Here is a 19,897-nt window from a genome sequence, read left to right on the forward strand (position 1 = left end):
AAAAATGTTTTAATAAATAAAATAAATAACATAAAATATTCTTAAAATTCTTCAAATCCTCATTTAAAAGGAAAGATCTCATACTACCACCAAAATAACCAAAGTGTGGAAAATGGTATATTTCAGTGACCGTACGTCCATTTGATACACATGCCTTGGATTTTTATCAGGGCATTTGACCAAGATGCTATTTTTTGACACTAGTCTTTATTATGCATATCCTAAATGTGTTAAGAACAGCTAGCTGAAGCAATATATACAAAAATCATATGGATTCTTTTTCTACAACAGCTGTCCCTTGGTTAAACCAAGAGCTCAGTCTATTATTTAGAACAGGAGCAAGCAACATAGTCCGAAGGCTGGATTGCAGGTTTAGTGAATCAGTTTTCCTTACATTACAAATGTCTTCTGTTAAGAAATGGACATACTCAGGTTCAACAGTGAGAAAAAATTGCCCTCTTTTTTCATACTGGAAGAGATATTCTAAAGATATTTCTAAAGAAACATGTTTGCAGTACTTTAAAATTTGAAATTAAAAGGAAAAAAAGAAGAAGAAGAAGATGATCGTATGTTTAGAGGTGCTCCCAGGGTTGATATCAATGCGACTTTACCTTTAGGATCAACAGCAAGGATTGGTCCCAATTCAACAGGTGGACCACAGCCAAACTTGTTCTTGGCAAACACACGGAACTTATATTCTTGCCCTTCCACAAGTCCCGTAATATCACACTTGGATCTGTCTGTGTCTACAGCGAGTCTCCATGTGTGCATTTTGGCATCTTTCCTTTCTACAATGTAGCCTATGATTTCACTTCCTCCATCATCTACAGGATCATCCCAGTTAAGTAAACACATCTTTCTGTTCACCACTACAGGATGTAGGTCAGTAACTGGTCCAGGAACATCTGGAAAGGAAGATGGGAGATGTAATTAAAGAGCACAACTAACTGATCTGTTGATTTCACTGTAAGTAGTATTTCTTACCAAATACTTCTGCCCTGGTTGCAGCAAATTTGGAACCACTCGCATTAGTTGCAGTAATCACATATCTTCCATGGTCTTTTCGGAGTGCATTTTTTATAATCAACTCAGAGGAAGTGCCAATATTTTCAATCACAACTCTTTCTTTGTCAATTTCCCCATCCTCTAGAGTCCATACAATTGTAGGTTTAGGCCGTCCAGTAACAGTTGCAGGAAGCCGAAGGGTTTGACCTGCTAGTATCTGAACACCTGCTTTGACAGAAACATCCAGCTCAACTGTGGGAGGCTCTGTGTACAGAAAAGAGAGAGGACACTAATTGGTTTACAACCTCACAAACTATTTCACATTAGATTTCATTTTAATTTAATGCTCGTTGTACCTTGAGGTTCTGAAACAGTTACAGGCTCTGTTTCTCCAGGAGGTCCTTCTCCAGCGATGTTAACAGCAGTAACTCTAAGTTTGTAATCAGCACCTTCCCTGATTCCTTTAACTATGTAGCTTCGAACTTTAATCGGCTTTTCTGTGCAACGTGACCACTCATTCGAGCCTACAAACTGCTTGTAAACATAGTAACCAGTGATTTCTCCACCTCCGTTGTATAGTGGAGCATCCCATTCAAGGTCTATACTTGTTGAGCTTGTATCAGTAACTCTTGGAACAGGTGGACCAGGTGGCACTAAAGAAAGGAAAGACACAAATTGGCATTAACACACTTTTAAAAAAACATTCCTTTTTAAACCTTTTGGTAATATTTCACGTTTAAAAACTTACATATTGGATCTTGTGCAATCTTAGGATCTGATGGTGGACTGAACTTGCCAGGACCAGCTGCATTTTCAGCACAGACTCTGAAAACATAGGTTAATCCTTCCAGTAGTCCTTCAACCTTCATTTCCAGGGCATTCACAAGTTCTCTGTTCACCCGAGCCCAGTGAGTTCCATTGATTTCACGCTTTTCAATCCAGTATCCCAAAATGGGGCTGCCATTGTCTTTAGGCTCATTCCATTTAACCAGCATACTACTGCTAGTAGGTTCCTCAACTAGAGGTTTATCAGGTGCATCAGGAGGACCTACAGCAAATGAAACATTCAGGCTTTAGTGGGTCATGATTAATTATATAGATTTGGAATTCAATTTGATGGATAGAGATCTGACATGCAGCATTGTCTAGGGGACTAAATATGAATGGATTTAATTTTAACTTCTATCATGCCTTTACTAGGCATCCTGAGCTGCAATATACAGACCATTCTTGCTAATGGTTACTTGAACGTATATCTCTCTACAAGGTTTTAATTCTAAATTATTGTAATCACATACATTTAAAAAATTTAACTAAAATATGAGATTAGGATGATGATTAATGCACTCTTTGGGATAAATGTTGCACATGTTATACAACCCTAGATGACTTACCGAATGGATCTTTAGCTACGACAGGCTTTGAAGTACATGGAGGTCCAGGTCCTACTCTGTTCTCAGCTCTAACACGGAAAACATATTCCTTTCCTTCAATCAGTTTGAGCACATTAAATTTGCAGTGCCTAAGTGTTGAAGTGACAGTTACCCAGCCACTTTCAGCCTTTGTGTTATCTTTCTTTTCCAAGACATAATTCAATATTTCACTTCCTCCATCATCTAGAGGAGGTTCCCACTTGCAAGTAATGGAATTTTTTCGAATCTCTTCAAAAACAAAGTTGATTGGTGGGCCTGGCACATCTGTTGGAAAACCAAAAACAGTGAGCACCACTTGGCACATATCTCTTTGTATATTTTGAAGAAAATAGCAAAGGAAGCACAATACGCATAAGGACGTACCTAGCACATTGACTTCACATGAAGCTTTTGCAACCCCATGATCATTTTCAACTCGGATGGTATATGTGCCGTGGTCTGGTCTGATTGAGTCCCGAACAACAAGCAATGACTCTCCTTTTCTACTATTGTCAATGCTCAAACGTTCCGGCAAGGACAAATGGAAAGGCTCATCTTCTACAACTTCACCTTTCTTTCTCCTAGTAAACTTGGTAACCCTCTTCTTAATTTCTTCTGGTCTAATAATTTCATCATTCCATAACCAAGTAATACTTGGGTAAGGTGACCCTGAAATGCGTGCATCTAGTGGAATCTCAGCACCTTCCTTGACTTCAAGGCCAGCCTGGAGATTAGCACCGAGGAAGACCTTTGGAGCCTCTGTAACAATACGAACATGGTTTTGGTTAATATCATAGCAGAGTGCAGAGCTTTCACACGTTGAAAATAAACGGACAGGGGAAAAGTCCAGAACATACCAATGGGATCTACTGCTTTCACCAGAGGAGTGATATTAGAAGGTTCACTGACACCAGCTGCATTCTCTGCACGGGCACGGAACTGATATTGTTTGCCTTCCTCCAGATCTTTTACAGTGTAAGTCAGAAGAGGCACCAAAAAGTCATTGCATCTTTCCCACTTGTCTCCTCCTTTAACTAGTTTTTCCAAAACATAGCCCATAATTTTGGTTCCTCCATCATACAATGGTGGCTTCCATGTGAGTGTTACCGACTTTGATGTTGGGTTGTGAGTCTCAAGATCAATAGGTGGATCTGGACGCTCTGTATATTGAAAAGTGCAAAGAAAATGTGTAACAGAATCCACAGAAGAACTATTTGCATTTTCAGTCTACGTGATGATCAAATAAAAACTTACGCTTTGGATCTTCTGCAATCACTGGATTTCTCAGTTCAAGGTATTCACCTCCTCCAATTTTATTGACAGCTTTAACGCGGAAGTAGTATTCAGCATTTGGAATAAGATCCTTTACATGCCATGCCAATTTGTTCTCACCAGACATCACCGGTATGTATGTTCTCCTACCAGCTTCTCTTCGTTCCAGTACATAATGTAATATGGGAGTATTGCCATCAAATTCTGGAGGTTCCCAGTTCAATTTGCATGAGTTTTTAGTCACTTCACTTGCCTTAATAGAGCTGCATTGTCCAGGCAGACCTAATGGAATAACAGATTGCACACATGTAGCATTAACTAAGTAAATCCCAGTTAGACTTAAAATTGTATTAATGCAAATGTTATATGCATGTGCTTGGTGCATCTGAATAATAAACATACTGGTGATAAATCATGCCTTTAAAATTTACAGTTTTTTAGGGCAACAGATGCCAACCCAGATGACCCATTTATCTATTTTACTCTGCATCACTGTATCTGGGTATTACAGAAGGCAACATATCAGCATTGGGTTATGTTAAATATATCTTGGAAGTAGCCAAGATCTGTGCATCTTTCCCCCTCCTTGCCACTATTAATGTCTGTCAATGCAGGAAAAATAAATTACCTATTACTTTGACATTGATGGTACCAGTCGTTGAACCCAATTTATTCTCCAAAGTAATTGTGTAAACTCCAGCATCAGCATGGACTGTGTTTGTTACTTCCAGCAGGGCAGAAGAGTAGTCACTCTTCATTGTTGTTCGGTCACCTGCTCTAATCTCCTTCCCACTCTTATGCCATGAAATGGTAGGAGATGGAACAGCTCTGAAGGGAACAGGAATACTTAATTTTTCCCCTTCGATGACAATAAGGTCTGTAGTCTTTAGATCAATAGATGGATTACCTGTAAGAAAATCACCCAAAAATAATTGCATACAGAATGCTGAAAGAATTCTCATTTATTTTACAGTGGTTTTGAAAAGAAATATACTTACAGTCGGGATCTTTGGCTACAACATTTTCTGATATGTCTGATGGTTCACTAGCTCCAATAGCATTGACAGCTCTGACCCTGAGAATGTATTCCTTGTCAGGTACAATGCCTTCTTCTGCTTTGTATTTCAAGTCTTTGACTGGCCGAGAATTCAGTCTCATCCATTTTTCAGTTCCTGCTTCACAGAGTTCAATATTGTATCCAATTATAGGACTTCCACCATTTTTCTCTGGTGGTTTCCATGCAATTGCAATGTGCTTTCTGCTTGCATCTGTCACATGCAAGTCAAGAGGAGGTGAAGGAGGGCCTGCCAGAATGGAAAACAAATGTTATTTTCTATCATGTGGTTCGGCATAACACTTAATTCTCTCATGACAATTTCCATGATAACTCACTTGTAGGATCTTCAATTGCCAGAATATCAGTTGGTTCACTAGGGTGACCACAGCCAGCCTCATTTTCAGCACGAACCTGGAACTGAACCTCTGAGCCTTCAATGACATCAGTTACTCTGAAATGGCAATCAGGTCCAGCCGTCTTGCCAGCTTTCACCCACCGGGTGCCAAGCTTATCTTTCTTTTCAATAACATACCTGTGTGAATAAAGTACATAGAACCACACCATTAAATAAATTAGGCTGAATGAATTAAATCAGTCCTTTAGGTAATGTACCCAGCTGCATGCACACAAACACATATTTCACTCTTACCGTTGAATTGGTCTGCCACCATCATTCTTAGGTGGTTCCCATTTTAAGTCGACATGTCTCTTTGTCACTTCAACTGGTGTTAGTGCATATGGTGCTCCAGGGGTAGCTAAATAATAATGATATTTGTATTAGGAAAATTGACTTTTAAAATTCAAGGCCCAGTCCTTGGAACTAAATTCTGCAGATGTGCGCTGAAAACTTACTGAAAGTATCTTTGGCTAGAACAGAGTCCTCAACTTCACAGTAGTCACTCTGCCCCACGGCATTCTCTGCAGCCACACGGAACACATACAGAGACCCTTCTGTCAGTGGTGTCACTGTGTATTTGGTGTCCTTTACTGTGGTGTCAACAGTTTGCCAGCCTTTCCGCCGCACATCTCTCTTTTCAACAATGTAATTTGTAATTGGGGAGCCCCCGTCTCGTTCCGGTACTGTCCATTTAAGGTCTGCAGTGTTTTTCGTGATGTTAATGACTTCAAGCCATCGAGGTGGTGAAGGTGGACCTATAAAGGCATTCAAGAAAATGGTTATATTGAAGGTGAACTTCACAGATTATTTAAACCGTTGGAAAGAAAAATAGGGAGTCCATAAGAGGAGGCTTAAAGGGTAAAACATTAAAAAAAGTGCAATGCTTCCACTGCATCCTGAGCATGCATCAAAGTTCTGATCAAGAGTTACTCACTAAGTCTCTCCTTGCATAACACAGGATCGCTGGGCTCGCTGGGTTCACTTTCTCCAGCTTTGTTCACAGCTCTGACTCGGAAAGAGTATTCCTGTTTCTCCATAAGTCCTTTGAGGAAGTGTTCTGTTGAGGGGACTCCTTCAGCCACTCTCACCCACTCATCTGTACCAGTCTTTAACAATTCAATTACGTAGGACTCGATTTTGGCACCACCATCGTGCTCTGGCTTTGTCCAGTTCAGGAAACATGTGGTCTTAGCAACATCTTTCACTGTTGGTTTTCCAGGAGGCCATGGAGGATCTGGACATAAAGAGAACGTTTAGAGCTGAAAGTCTAGCATTAGTAACTTAGTTTGAGCTACAAAATCAGTCTGGAAAAATGCCTACGTACCAATGGGATCTTTCACTAAGATTGCATCTGTAGGTTTGCTTGGCTTTCCTGGTCCAGCAAGATTCTCTGCTAAGACACGGAACTTGTACTTCTTATGGTTTGTAAGACCTTTCACCCTGAGGAGGAGAAGGATGCATTAAAAGTATATTCACTACCAAATGCTATGCAATACTAAAAGTAAACATTTGTATGAACACGAGTGCATACAATGTATATGTTAATTAATTAATTATATTTATATCCTGCCTTTTCTTTCTTTCAAGGAACTCAAGGAGGCTTACATAATTCTCCTCCTCCTCTCAATTTTATCCTCCCAACAACCCTGAGAGGGATGTTGGGCTGTGAGTCTGTGTCTGGCCCAAAGTCACTCAGTCAGCTGAGCAGCAACTAGAACCAGATCTTATCCCACAGGTTCAACAAAAATTAATTTGGATTTGCCATATACACACAATCAACTCCTCCAGTCCAGAGGTTTCTTGTGTGTGTACAGTCAGATGAATACATAGAGCTTTGGCATGCAAAAGGGATTTCCCATCACTGCAGTATTGCAAAGCCTGCAACACTGCACAGGTGTACCTAGCATTACATGTTTACTTAGTAAACATTGTATACTAAATAGTTTAAGGATTAATAATTCAAAAGTAATTTGTTAAAAATGACATGACATATTGATGCCTTCCCGAAGATCCAGATTTGTAACCTGATCAGTCCTTGTAATCTGCTCAGTCACAGTGTTTCTAACAGAACAACAAAAACGAATGAAGCAGGTGACTTATCACATATGCTGACTTACAAAACTTGTGAGCTGATCAATGGGAGTTAAGTTAGCAATGACTAAATTAAATCCCATTAGGTAAGTGAGTCTACTCTAAAAATCACTAAATCTGGCTCCATTCCTAATTTGTATTAGCAATTCTAATGACTGAGTATTTAAAAAGGCAGAAGATGCGGTCCATCTTCTTTGAGACATTCTAAGATCAGCACTAATCCCACAAATGACTGTGCTGAAACATAATCGCACCTAGAAGTCTCAGTGCTGCTTCGGATGCAATCGCAGTGACGGGCGCTACTACCCTGGGGATCATGCATGAGACCTTCAGTTGCCAACAGGGCATTTGGTAGGTGGATGTGAATGGGACCTGAGAAAGGATACTCCTCTGCCTAATGTGCACCCAGTGATAGGCAGCAAGGCAATGATCTGGAGCTACTAGAGGAGATCAACTGTTTGTTTCTATGATATTGAGCCGAGACTTAAATATATACTAGCAATCTGCTTATTTTAAAATATGTTTATTTTTAGAAAATTGCTTATTGAAAAATAATTTGTTAATTTTCTTCTAAGCCTATTTAACTAAGGAAAACCTATCTATCTATTGACTAGAAACGCATAAAGATCTTACTTGAATGTAGTATCTCTCACTGGTATTTTATTGCATCGGACCCATTTATCTTGGTCAGGGTCAAATCGTTCAACCCAGTAGCCAGTGATAGGGCTGCCCCCATCTTCATCTGGTTCAGCCCAAGTTAATGTTACAGAATCTTTAGTGATCTCAATTGGCTGGACTTGCGTTGGAGCACCTGGTGGATCTGAACAAAGGAAAAACAATCAAAATTAATATTAATACCTTTGCAATGCTTGTGCAACATGGAAGAGAACAACTCTCCTGTGGCACTGTGCCTCCTAAAGAAACTGCCACCACATGGGAGTGGTTTGAAATGGTCTTTGTATGGCCACTGCTCTAGTTGGCAAACTGTTTGTGTGTATGGGCTACCTGTGTGTGCATCAGTCCCTCCCATAAGGTTTGTCTCTGTAACAGCAGCAACGGTATGGAGAGAAGCAACATGCTGGCGTGGGCTGATCTGTGTGGTGAGGAGGTAGCTACAGAATGACTTGCCATTTGGGGTACCTGTCAGAGTGAGGGGATGCCTAGATGTTTACACACGGCAGGCGCATTGTGACAAGTGACCCTTTTTGTCTACTGAACGAACTTACCAAATGGATATTTGGCAATGATAGGAGTGGACAGGGCTGGTTCTCCAACTCCATACATGTTTTCTGCACTGACTCTGAAGATGTATTCTTTATGAGGTGTGAGGTTGGTAACTCTGAAGTTTGTTTCTTTAATAGTGGATGACAGTTTGTGCCATATTTCGCTGTCCGCAGCTCTTTGCTCTAGAACATAGTTTGTGATTTTGGAGCCACCATCATCTCGTGGAGGATTCCAAGTCAAGAGGCAAGATACATTTGTAATCTCTGATACATCAAATGCAGCTGGTGGGCCGGGTTTATCTGTGGAAAAATAGCAATCATTTGAAGATCTCCTTTTCAATTATTTAATGTGGAAAAAACTGAGAAATGTAAACAAAAAAGCTAAGCAGGAAATAGTTTTTAGATACATGTACTTCTGCGAATTGTATGACTGCATGTTTGCATACACACACACACACACACACACACAAGTTTTAATCTTGTAAACCAAGATTAAAACATATATTGTATTACATATATATGTATGTATGTATATATAAAAGTTTTAATCTTGTAAACCACCCAGAAAACTTTGGCTATTGGGTGGGATAAACATGTAATAATAAATGAAAGGAAAGTAATTCTGAACAGAAACAAAGACATACCTAAAACATTAACCTCAACCACTGCTGTCGCCCGACCACTGCTGTTCACAGCTTCAATAATGTAGGTGCCACTGTCGCTTCTCTTGCTTTCTGTGATGATGACTGTGGAATGGTTAGGCTTGGATTCGATGGATATTCTTTTGTCGGGTCTCAGGATATGTTCAGCTTTTGTCCAGGTAACCCGAGGTTCAGGTTTCCCAGTGACTGTTGCTGGCAACTCTATTTTAGTTCCAGCCTTGACAGTAAGTCCAGCAAGGAGCTTCACATCTAGGAAAATCTCTGGGGCCTCTGATTTTAGAGAGAATTAAAGCACAGTTAAAAGACTATATCAACTGCATAGTATCAGCATACATAGGTGAAAAGTTAATTCACATCTACTGACATTTTAAAGCAATATTGCCCAACCTGGAATCCTCCAGATACATTGGACTGTAACTTCCATAATTCCTTGGCAGTATGGCCAAGGATGGGGGCTGATTGTTTTAAAGATTAGAAATGAAGCATTAATGGAACTGAGACGGATAATTACCCATTGCATCCACAGCCTGGATTTCATCTGTTGGCTTGCTTGGCTTGCTGGCTCCTTGCCTGTTCAAAGCCTTAACACGATAAGCATACCATTCCCCTTCCTTAAGCTTTGGTACTTCCATTCTGTTAATTAGAAAACAATTTCAGTTTACAATATTGGTACTTATAACTGTTTAACTTGTGAAACATTTCGCATTACCGAAAGCCCTTACTTGGTCTCAACGACTGGTTCTCCACAGGGCTCCCACTTGTCTGTTCCACGCTGGCATTTTTCAACCAGATAACCTTTGATACGTGAGCCACCATCATACTTAGGTGGGTCCCATGTAAGGAAAATGGACTTTGATGTTGGATCCCGCCATTTCACATTCTCTGGTGGATCAGGCACCGCTGTAAGGAAGAGTAAAGAAGAAGAAAAATGTATATGGTCTTAAATTAGCACAACTTAAACATTTTTGTATTCTTTGCTGCCTGTGCGTCCCTCCCACCAGTTTGGATCCAGCAGTGGAAAGGCACCTCTGTTTGCCAAAGACGGCACCCCGATTTCTGCTGATCCACCCTTCCCACAGCAGCCCTGTGGATCGCATCCCTTGCTACTCTGAAGGATTCCTAAACCCTAAGGAGTGGCCTTGCGGAGGATGCAGGGAGCAGCACTGGAGAGGGTGGGGGCACAAGCCTTTGGATCCAGGGTTCAGTTCATTCAGAATTTGAATAAGCTGAGCTGCACAAAACCCATCTTCACCCCAAGTATAGCATATAACAGCCAGAAACACAGAATCAGTAAGAATACCCTCTAAGGGAAACTCACTTGCGGGTGCTGACATGTTGACAGGCTCATCAATGTAAGCAGGCTCTCCTGGTCCACATTTGTTGCAGGCAGAAACTTTGAACAGGTATTCTTTTCCTTGAGCCAGATCTGGCACAATGAACTCTTGGTCAGGGACATTGTCCATAACCTGAAAACACAAGATGCTCAGTTTGTTTGCACAGTGCGGGAATATTTAACATCACTTTCAGCATTACATAGTGATAACATACATAAACCAAACAGGTACTAAAACAGGCATTAAAAAGACATATAACTTACTTTGATCCATGTTTTGCGGCTCACTTCACGTTTTTCAATAATATAGCCAGTCAATGGGCTTCCGCCATCATTTTCAGGTGGTTCCCAAGTGAGTTGTACTGAGTTCCTAGTTATTTCTCCAACTTTTAGTTCCCTTGGTGCACTTGGACGAGCTAAAAATGGTTATATACCATATTATAAACATTTTATGTGTATTTTTATTTATTTCATAAAAGATTTTGGGTCATCACTTTCTCTCATGCATCTTCCTGCTTTTCAAAAAACCATATGTACAGAGCATTTTTATACATATCTTATCAGAAGTAAATCTTATTATTTTCATCGAAGCTTAGTCCTGAGTAAATGTGTGCAGGAATGCAATCTTACTTGTTAAAAAGATGACTGCCCCCCGCCTTATATTATTGTATCTGGTAATGAAATGGCACAATGGAAATTAATATTGGTTAGTATTATTTGTCTAGAAAGGTGGGTTGCTGTATAAAACTGATGATTTACAAAACACATTATATGAAATTTATATATTCATAAATATAACTGATTGCTTACCAATGACATTCACATTAATTTCTCCTGATACGGATGACACGGGATTTTCTAACTTCAAGGTATAAATGCCTTTATCTGGTCGTTCACTTGGAGTAATCACCAGTGTTGCAAAGGCAGCTGAAGTCTCAATTTTTACCCGGTCACCTGGTTCTAAAACTTTGTCACCTACTGACCATGTGGCAGTTGGTACAGGATAGCCAGTGATAGGAACACGTATTTTGACTGGCTCTGGAACGATAACTTCAAGTCCATCTTTAAATGCACTTAGGTCCATTGTGGGTCCAACTGACAAACAAAAACAAATTATGCCCATTAGTATTTCAAACTTTATTTTTTGGCACAGCATCGATAAAACTACAATTGCTTATGGAAGTAATATTATAGATGCCACTACAATTGAGAAAGAGCTGGTTCTAGATTTAGGCTAGCAGAAATGAGCTTCTCTGCCCCATCTTTCCCATGACATCCCTCCAGATAGCTGAAAATGCGAAGTGAAAGTCAGGAAACTCCAGTTTCCTGGAGTTCCAGTTTCCAGTCTCCACAGCTTCTGGCATGCAGGGGATTCTTAAGAGTGGCAGGACGTTCTTTTCCAGAGACATATCCTGGATCCAACCCACAAACTTTTAAATAAATATTTTATAACCCGATGAATTGGCAATGCAGATAGGATGACTTATTCCAGTTTCAGTTTGATAGATTTTTAATAGTGCCTTGTATATTTGCAAACCAGACTGAAATAGGTGGTAGCCTCTTTGATTTTCAGGGCTTAAATGTATAGCCAAACTATCTGGGGCATGTTATTGGTTTTCTGCTATTTCCTCGTAAGTGCTTTGTAAGAAGTATGTTCTAATTTAGATTGTCACTGTTGAAAATGATAATACAAGCTTTCATATCAAAGCCTGACTTACAGATACATTATAGCTTTACTTGTAATAAACTCAAATACCATGAAGGCATATTCCTATTATATTTATATCCCACTGTGTTTCCTTCAAGGCACCCAAGAGGGTTCACATAATCCTCTCCATTTTATCCCCACAACAACCCTGTGAGCTAGGTTAGCTTGAGCAGCAGAGATTGTCCCCAAGTCACCCACTGAGTTTCATAGCCAAGGGGGAACTAGAACGGGGATTTCCTGAGTCCAACTGACAACGGCCATTAAATGAATTCTACTTACCATGAGGATCATCAGCTGTCAGTGGTCCAATAGCTTCAGCTGGGTCTGATATACCAGCAGCATTTTCTGCAGATACTCTGTAATAATACTTGGCTAGAGGTGTCAACCCAGTTACCTGCAAAAGCAGAGGTAATTCTTATAACTAATTATAGCTATTTTAAAAAATCAAATAGTTAACATTTTACTTCAGAAAATAATCCCCTACCGTGTAAGTAAGCTTAGGCACAAGCTTTGGATTGCAGCGCACCCAGTCATCTTTTCCTTCCTCACATCTTTCGATAATGTAGCCCAAAACTGGACTGCCTCCATCTTTCAGAGGAGGCTCCCACGTTAGTTTCACTGATGTCTTAGTTTGGTCTGAATGGTCGAGGTTAATGGGAGGACTTGGCCTTTCTGGAAAACATAATGTTTTCAATGATTGAAATATTGCCCACTTCAGAAAGGGAATAGTAGCCAGAGTTCGAGAAACAATACAGCCATTCCCACAAGCCCATGCCTATGGCTCGCTACAGTTCCAACACTGAAAGGAAAGTCAAATGTATTTTGTGATATTGCACAGGGGCTGGCTAGTTAAAGAAATGGAAAGGGAACAAAATGTTTACACATTTCTAATGTAGCTTGCTAAAACTGACCATCATCTTCTAATGGATGAATTATGTAAATTTAGATATTGGTCCTTCCTCATTGAGCATCTGAAGCATTGTCCCTTATTTTAGAACTTATGTGGCACTCCTATTATTCTCATTTTCTGACACTAAATTATCAAATGGATATATATATTAATTTCTTAAATTAAAAGTAATGGACTTTTATTTAGATTTTCCAGCCTATTCTAATTCACCTCATTTTTAGATCAAATATTATAATCATCAGGTTACATTGAAAACTGCTCTATTATCACTGGCACACTAACCAATTGGATCCATAATCTTCACTACGTGTGTAGAAGCACTAGGTTTGCCAACTCCAACTTGGTTTTGAGCTCTGACTCTGAAGAAGTATTCTTTGTTTTCCACGACATCCGTCAATACCGCAGACAATTCATGTGCCCCTGTGGTCATGGCTGGCTCCCACCTGATGGAACCTTTGTCACGCAATTCAATTATATAGCCCGTAATTGGAGTTCCGCCATCATACTCTGGTGGCTCCCAAGAGAGAGTTGCACTAGACCTATTCACATCAATAACTTGTACATTGAGAGGAGGACCTGGGACATCTGCAAAGAGGAAGGAAAATTAATGATGCATAATGTTCCTATTCAAAAAAACTTCAACAAATTGCACACTCAGTTCTTTTTCTTACCAAATCTGCTCTTTGCTTCAACAGGTTTGGTTGTTTCAACTGGCTCGCCAGTGCCCACTCTGTTTCTGGCACTCACACGGAAGAGATACTCAACTCCTCCCCTTTGAAGACCAGTCACTGTATATTCACAACTGTCAGCACGATCAGTTGCTAAAATCCAGGTCTTGCGTTTGATGTCACGCCTTTCAACAACATATCCAATGATTTTACTACCACCGTCACTTTCTGGTTCTTCCCAAGCAAGGCTAACTTCACCATCAAATGTTTCAGTTACTTCCAAATTCCTAACTGGGCCAGGAACATCTGAGATTAAGGAGAAACATAATTTATTTTAAGCAACAGTTTTACTTTGTTTCTGACATTAATAGCATTTACTCAATGAGATACATGCACGCAGTTTCCAACTACTTCTCCTCTGGTGCTTTGTCACCATGATACCAGTGCTTCTTTTCCTTTCTACATATACGTGCAAGCATTTGGTTGCCAGCTGTCAAGAGAAAAGAAAAGGAAAAAACTCAGTCACAAACAAAGGTGTGAGAAATGATGAGCTTACCAATGACTTGTACATTGATATGTGCTTCAGCTTGGCCGTGTTTATTTTTAAGTATAATTTTGTAGCTTCCTCTGTGTGACTTCTTTGCCTCATGGATTCTGAAGGTAGTACTGTCTGCTGTGGTATCAACTGTCTGAGTGGGCAGGGCTTCATCTTCCTTAAACCACTCTGCTTCTGCTCGTGGGTAGGCATCATATGGAACAATCATGGTCAATGGCTGCCCAACATCTACCACAAGGTTCTGATCAGCTGTCTTGATTCTTGGAGCAGCTAGAGATAACAATGGAAGTTTGCACATTTTCAAAATACGTTAAATATACTGTACATTCAGTACAGACTCTGATGCGGAAAAACACAATGAACTTTTAAAAACCTCTCAGTATTTTATTTATTTATTTATTTTCCGATTTATATCCTGCCTTTTTCCTACAAAGGGCTCAAGGCAGCTTACATCATTCTCCTCCTCCATCTTATCCCCACAACAACAACCCTGTGAGGTTGGGTTGGGTTGAGAGTCTGTGACTGGCCCAAAGTCACCCAGTTGGCTCCATGGCTGAGCGGGGACTAGAACCCAGATTGTCTGAGTCCCAGTCCCATGCTCTTAACCACTACACCACACTGGCTCTATTTTAGCTTGCTTTGTCTATTTTAGCTGTTTTGCTCATTCTAGTTGTTTTGTTTTATATTCTTTTTTGTCTATTTGTTCATCTTAAGAAAATGAAATTTAATTAAAACATGAAAAAAACTCTCAGTATTTTAGGTTTTGTGTAGGCTCAGCTTTGGAATACAAAAGTCTTTAGCATCTAGAAAAAGTGTTGAACATTTCACACAACTGCCTTACCCGCGCCCCATTTTTAATCAACTTTAAAGACTTACCTGCCAATTCCAGCTTAGCTCGAGCTTCTTTGTCTTTGGCAATAAATCTATATTCGCCCTGGTCACGAGGCCTTATCTCACACACTTGCAGCCTATGGACCTTCCCTTCACTCATCATTTGGTGTTTATCTCCCTGGACTATAATCATGTTGTTTCTCAACCACTTGACTTCCACTTTATCTTTATTCAATTCAGCACTGAAGACTACATCGGCGCCAGGAGCTTCTAAAATATCTTGTGGTGGCCGGATGATCTCCACTGGAATTTCTGGTAAGAGTAACAAAGCATATATAGGATGTTAATGAGTTCTTTACTTCAAAAGAAAAGAAACTAACAGAAAATTAGAAAGAAATAGGCATTGCAACCGTACCTTCCACAAACAGTCTGGCTCGGGATCTCCTGTCGTCCACGCCACAAGAATACTCACATTCATCCTCTAATCTGCAGTCTTTTATAACTAATCTGTGTAAATTTCCATCCTTTTCAAACTGATACCTTTATAGCAGAGAGAAAGGGGGATTTTGTAATAAACAAGGCTCTATATGGCAATCATTGCATAGCAGCACCCAGTTAAAGCAACTGCACCTACTTTTTGCCTTCTTTTATTTCTCGCCCATTCCTGTACCACTTCACATTTACTTTCTCTTTGGAAAGCTGGCAGGAGAAGACAGCGTCATCAAATTCAGTGACAGTCTGGTCCTCCAAGTGTTCAATGAAGTCCGCAGGTGCCTCTGTGATAATAAGCTCTGCCACAGACTTGTCTTGGCCAGCAGTGACCGTGTATTCCCCTTCATCGATAAATCCACAATTTTTAATGATAAGTGAATGCTTGTATTTATCCACTTTGTACAAAATACGGCGGTCAAAGGTGACTTCTTCACCATTCTTTGTCCACTGGAGGGTTACGTTCAGTCGGTTCACTTTGCACCAGAATGTGACAGTCTTCTTTTCCATGGTTTCGATGTCTTGAAGGGGCTCAATAATTCTGAGATCTTCCTCTGTGAAAAGATTGTTGTTTTTTTAAAAAAGTGGTTAGCTTATATCTTTATCCAAACTTGGACAGAACTTAAAACTTGCATTTCTTAGATTTTGAGGGGGGACCCCATTCAGTTTCAGAGAAGCTTTTGGGGGCTACATTCTAATGGTGTGTGGGGCTGAAGGAAAGGTGAGTGGAACCAAAGGCAAAAGGGGTGAGAATACTATAAAATTCCCTTCCTCTCAAACAAGCACATCGCAACTTAAAGTTCTTACTGCCAGCAATTAAGCCCTAGGAGAGGTGTCTCAACCTTTTAGAAAGGGGAAAAGTGAACACATGCCAGGAAACCAATGCCAGGAAAGAAGGCAGAGTCAGGGGAATGAACATGGTCTCCTAGGGGATCCTAGTGGGCTGAACTGGGAACCCTCGACTACCAGATTTGTCCCACAAGCTGAACATTCCCCACTTCTGACTTAAAACATGTAACCCACTTACCTAGTACAGTCAGTTTAGCAGAGGACTTGACATGTTCTCCTCGCTGGTTTACTAGTGTTACCTTGTAGGTTGCTTGGTCATTCAAATGGGCATCTCTGATTCTCAGAGTGTAAACTAGATCTTTATGGACCATAATGTATTTTGCACTATCAAATATTGGTTCATTATCTTTGTACCACTTCGCTTTGGCACCTTCTGTATTAACTTCACAGTTAAATACAAGCTCTTCTCCTTCTTTAACTTCTTGGTCCTTCAGTGGAATAACAATTCTGAGTTTTTCTGTAATTTGAACATATATTATTTCATTATGTTTGTAAGTTACATGCTTAGAAAGAAAAACTACAGGCCTACGAATGTATTCAGAAAACCTCAAAGAACTTACCAATCACTTTCAAGCGAGCTTTGGCTTTGACGTCACCAACCATGACAGCATAACTTCCCTCATCATCCAGGAGAGATTCTTTAATGACCAGAACTCTCTTTTTGCCATCAGAAATGATATCATACTTATCACCAGCTTCAAGAACAGTATCACCTCTTAGCCACTGCACTTCAAAGGCTTCTTTGGATACTGAGCAGGTAAATTCTGCCTTTTCCCCTTCTAGTACTTCAACATTCTGGGGTTTGGTTATGAATTCGGCTGCAAGTTCTGGGGAAAAATGTGCACATAATTTTCAGTTATCAGAGTAAGGGGGAATAGATTGTTCTGTCTAATGGAATATTAGCAGCATTTTCAGCCAGACTGGTTGGACGTGAGGATGCCCTAACATATATCTCATGCCATGGCCGAAAAGAATCTGGCCAAAAAACCAAAATGGAAGCTTTACGATTTACGCAACCGTGCTGTTTCATCTGGCAGAATCTGCCTGTGAATGATACAAAAATAAAATGCTTACCATGGACTTTGAGCTTGCCAGTGGTGCGAGTGCTTGGAAGCCTGCAACTGTACGGACCGACATCATCAAGACGGGCATTGTGAATGACAAGAATCCTCTTTCGTCCATCGGCAATCTGTTCATATCTACCACCATCAGGCAACTCCTCCTCTCCTTTGAACCAAGTTACATCTGCATCAGGCTTGGAAACTTCACAAACAAATTTGACAGTATCTGTTTCGTTTACTTCAATGTTGGGAAGGTTTTTGGTAAAGACAGCTTCCTCCTCTGTAAAAATAGCACCACAGTTGCATTTGATTAGTACAGTAATCAAGGCATTGCTCTTCTACCTAAAATAAAAGCAAAGGCTGGTTTAGTTTTACCTATAACTGTAAGCATGCCGGAGGTTCTGGCTGATTTTGCTTCACATGCATATTCTGCTTCATCATCAAGTAAACATTTGTTGATAATAAGTATCCTCTGGGCACCTTTAGCAATGATGTCATATTTCTTGCCTTTTCGGATTTCAATACCATCTCTAAACCACTTTGCCTGTGTTTAAAACATTGACAAAATATCAAACAGGGTAAATTACCATAATGTTGATTTTATAATTTCAGTAACAGACAAATTGAAACATATTTACTGAGTGCTTTAGAAGTAGCACATCTGAATAACACTTCAAGCCAAATTGTAAACCAACATTCCTTATTTCCGATGAAAATCAGCATAACTTATTTCACCATGAGCATCATAAATTACAACTATTTGGGGTGATGCATGCATTACTGAAATTGCGTTTCATGTAAAACCAGTATGTTGGGGCAACACCCATGTAAAGCAGGCTGCTGAGTGTATTCCAGCTGTATGAGCAAATGTGTCTATCAAAAGGTGTCGTGTGCAGAGTTTCTCCTCCTCATTCAGCAGGTGCAGGTTGCACACATGTAGCCATGTTGGACACTTGGCCATAGCAGCAAGCATCTGGACAGGATGGGTAAAGGAGGCTATCCATAATAGGATCACATATGCCCAGTCCTGACCATTGTGTGCATGCCCCATTTGGATTGGATTGTATCCAGAGAACTATACAAACTGCTTCCAAATGTGTATGCGACTTTCCCATAAAGTGGCAGCCCATTGTACCTGATGGGGTTCTGCTTTAGAAAGTGCCTCACCTTCAGGTGTTTGCTGCAGGATGTGGGGGGTCACTGTCAGAAGGAGCTGAAAAGCCCCTGTGCATGAACATAAGTGACTCACAAGCCAAGCCACTAAACCCACTACCCCAAATATGTAGACTTAGTACATGAATATTCATAATTAATGTATTTTATTGTAATTGGTAAGATTAAAATAAAATACACAATATTTCTATCAAATATTGGTTTAAGAACAGCAGAAATTAGGTGCTAAAATGATGGAGGAAAAGAGAACAGCTAATGGGGCCTTGGATAGCCATAACTGTCTACACACAGGGTCCGCCAATCTTTTTTTGTTTTGTTTTGTTTTGCTCTGAGCTAGACATGGTTTAAAATGCCTTGCTCATGCATAATGACTAAAACTTTACTCTTTAAGATGAGGTAGAAGATACTTCTAATGAGTTCAACAAATACTATACAATTCTGTTTAAAATTACTGAAAAGATCAAATATTAAAAATGTGAATAACATGACAGACCTTAACATGTGGTCGAGAAATTTCACATTCAAAACGAGCAACTTCCTTTTCTTTAACTGTAAGATCCTGTAGAGGCTTTGTAAACTCAACACGGAGTGCTATAAGAGAAACAAATATACACATATATTTGAAGATTAAAAACATATTAAATAAGGCCATCATACATACATGTGCACTCATACATGTGCACAAACAGATACATCAGAATATGGGTTTCCACTTTTTTGGAAGAAAGGAAAAGTCCCAACTATTTACCCAGATGTCTGTTCACTCAACAGTATCATCACTCAGGCCACCCATCTGACATGCTGATCACCCAGAAGTTCTTTATATTACAATTAAATGTAGACTTACGTTCAACATTCAGGAAACAAGAAGTCTTGAAATCTTTAGCATCACAGGTGTATGTTTTAGCATCATCCAGAGTGCAGCCATGAATGATAAGTTTTCTGACTCTGCCATCAGCGACGATCTCATATTTCTTTGTTTTGTGGAGTTCCTCACCATTCTTGAACCATTTCACTGGTGCATCCCTGGACAATTCACACTCCAGCACTGCAGTGGCTTCTTCCTCCACAGTCTGATCCTCAAGAGGCTTGGTAAACTCAACAGGTGGTTCTGAAGCAAAAAACAACACATGTCATATTCATGCCAGAGGTGTGTTTTCCTCTCCAGGGACTGGCACATTAGCTATCAATTGGTTCTTC

General features: G+C 40.0%; 1 protein-coding gene across 50 annotated transcripts in view; it reads right to left on the bottom strand.

Moving 5' to 3' along the window:
- TTN (titin) overlaps positions 1-19,897 on the bottom strand; it is a 283,766-nt gene that overhangs the window by 77,102 nt on the left and 186,767 nt on the right. For all 50 annotated transcript variants that reach the window (XM_044426908.1, XM_044426892.1, XM_044426914.1 and 47 more), the window contains 37 exons: positions 19,545-19,808; positions 19,191-19,288; positions 17,900-18,068; positions 17,538-17,804; positions 17,024-17,290; positions 16,642-16,920; positions 15,760-16,168; positions 15,541-15,665; positions 15,171-15,437; positions 14,295-14,564; positions 13,742-14,044; positions 13,353-13,655; positions 12,645-12,832; positions 12,440-12,554; positions 11,263-11,547; positions 10,717-10,868; positions 10,438-10,585; positions 9,842-10,019; positions 9,631-9,752; positions 9,102-9,389; positions 8,461-8,757; positions 7,868-8,054; positions 6,468-6,583; positions 6,078-6,377; positions 5,599-5,898; positions 5,396-5,501; positions 5,082-5,278; positions 4,688-4,993; positions 4,318-4,596; positions 3,672-3,971; positions 3,275-3,577; positions 2,802-3,176; positions 2,400-2,702; positions 1,754-2,053; positions 1,362-1,658; positions 985-1,269; positions 612-905 (listed from right to left, as the gene is read on the bottom strand). In XM_044426908.1, the coding sequence (XP_044282843.1) occupies positions 612-905; positions 985-1,269; positions 1,362-1,658; positions 1,754-2,053; positions 2,400-2,702; positions 2,802-3,176; positions 3,275-3,577; positions 3,672-3,971; positions 4,318-4,596; positions 4,688-4,993; positions 5,082-5,278; positions 5,396-5,501; positions 5,599-5,898; positions 6,078-6,377; positions 6,468-6,583; positions 7,868-8,054; positions 8,461-8,757; positions 9,102-9,389; positions 9,631-9,752; positions 9,842-10,019; positions 10,438-10,585; positions 10,717-10,868; positions 11,263-11,547; positions 12,440-12,554; positions 12,645-12,832; positions 13,353-13,655; positions 13,742-14,044; positions 14,295-14,564; positions 15,171-15,437; positions 15,541-15,665; positions 15,760-16,168; positions 16,642-16,920; positions 17,024-17,290; positions 17,538-17,804; positions 17,900-18,068; positions 19,191-19,288; positions 19,545-19,808 (9,042 nt within the window). The remainder of the gene's footprint in view (positions 1-611; positions 906-984; positions 1,270-1,361; positions 1,659-1,753; positions 2,054-2,399; positions 2,703-2,801; positions 3,177-3,274; positions 3,578-3,671; positions 3,972-4,317; positions 4,597-4,687; positions 4,994-5,081; positions 5,279-5,395; positions 5,502-5,598; positions 5,899-6,077; positions 6,378-6,467; positions 6,584-7,867; positions 8,055-8,460; positions 8,758-9,101; positions 9,390-9,630; positions 9,753-9,841; positions 10,020-10,437; positions 10,586-10,716; positions 10,869-11,262; positions 11,548-12,439; positions 12,555-12,644; positions 12,833-13,352; positions 13,656-13,741; positions 14,045-14,294; positions 14,565-15,170; positions 15,438-15,540; positions 15,666-15,759; positions 16,169-16,641; positions 16,921-17,023; positions 17,291-17,537; positions 17,805-17,899; positions 18,069-19,190; positions 19,289-19,544; positions 19,809-19,897) is intronic.

The sequence above is a fragment of the Varanus komodoensis genome, unplaced genomic scaffold (assembly GCF_004798865.1).
Source record: "Varanus komodoensis strain SLA01 unplaced genomic scaffold, ASM479886v1 scaffold18_1, whole genome shotgun sequence".
NCBI lineage: Eukaryota > Metazoa > Chordata > Lepidosauria > Squamata > Varanidae > Varanus > Varanus komodoensis.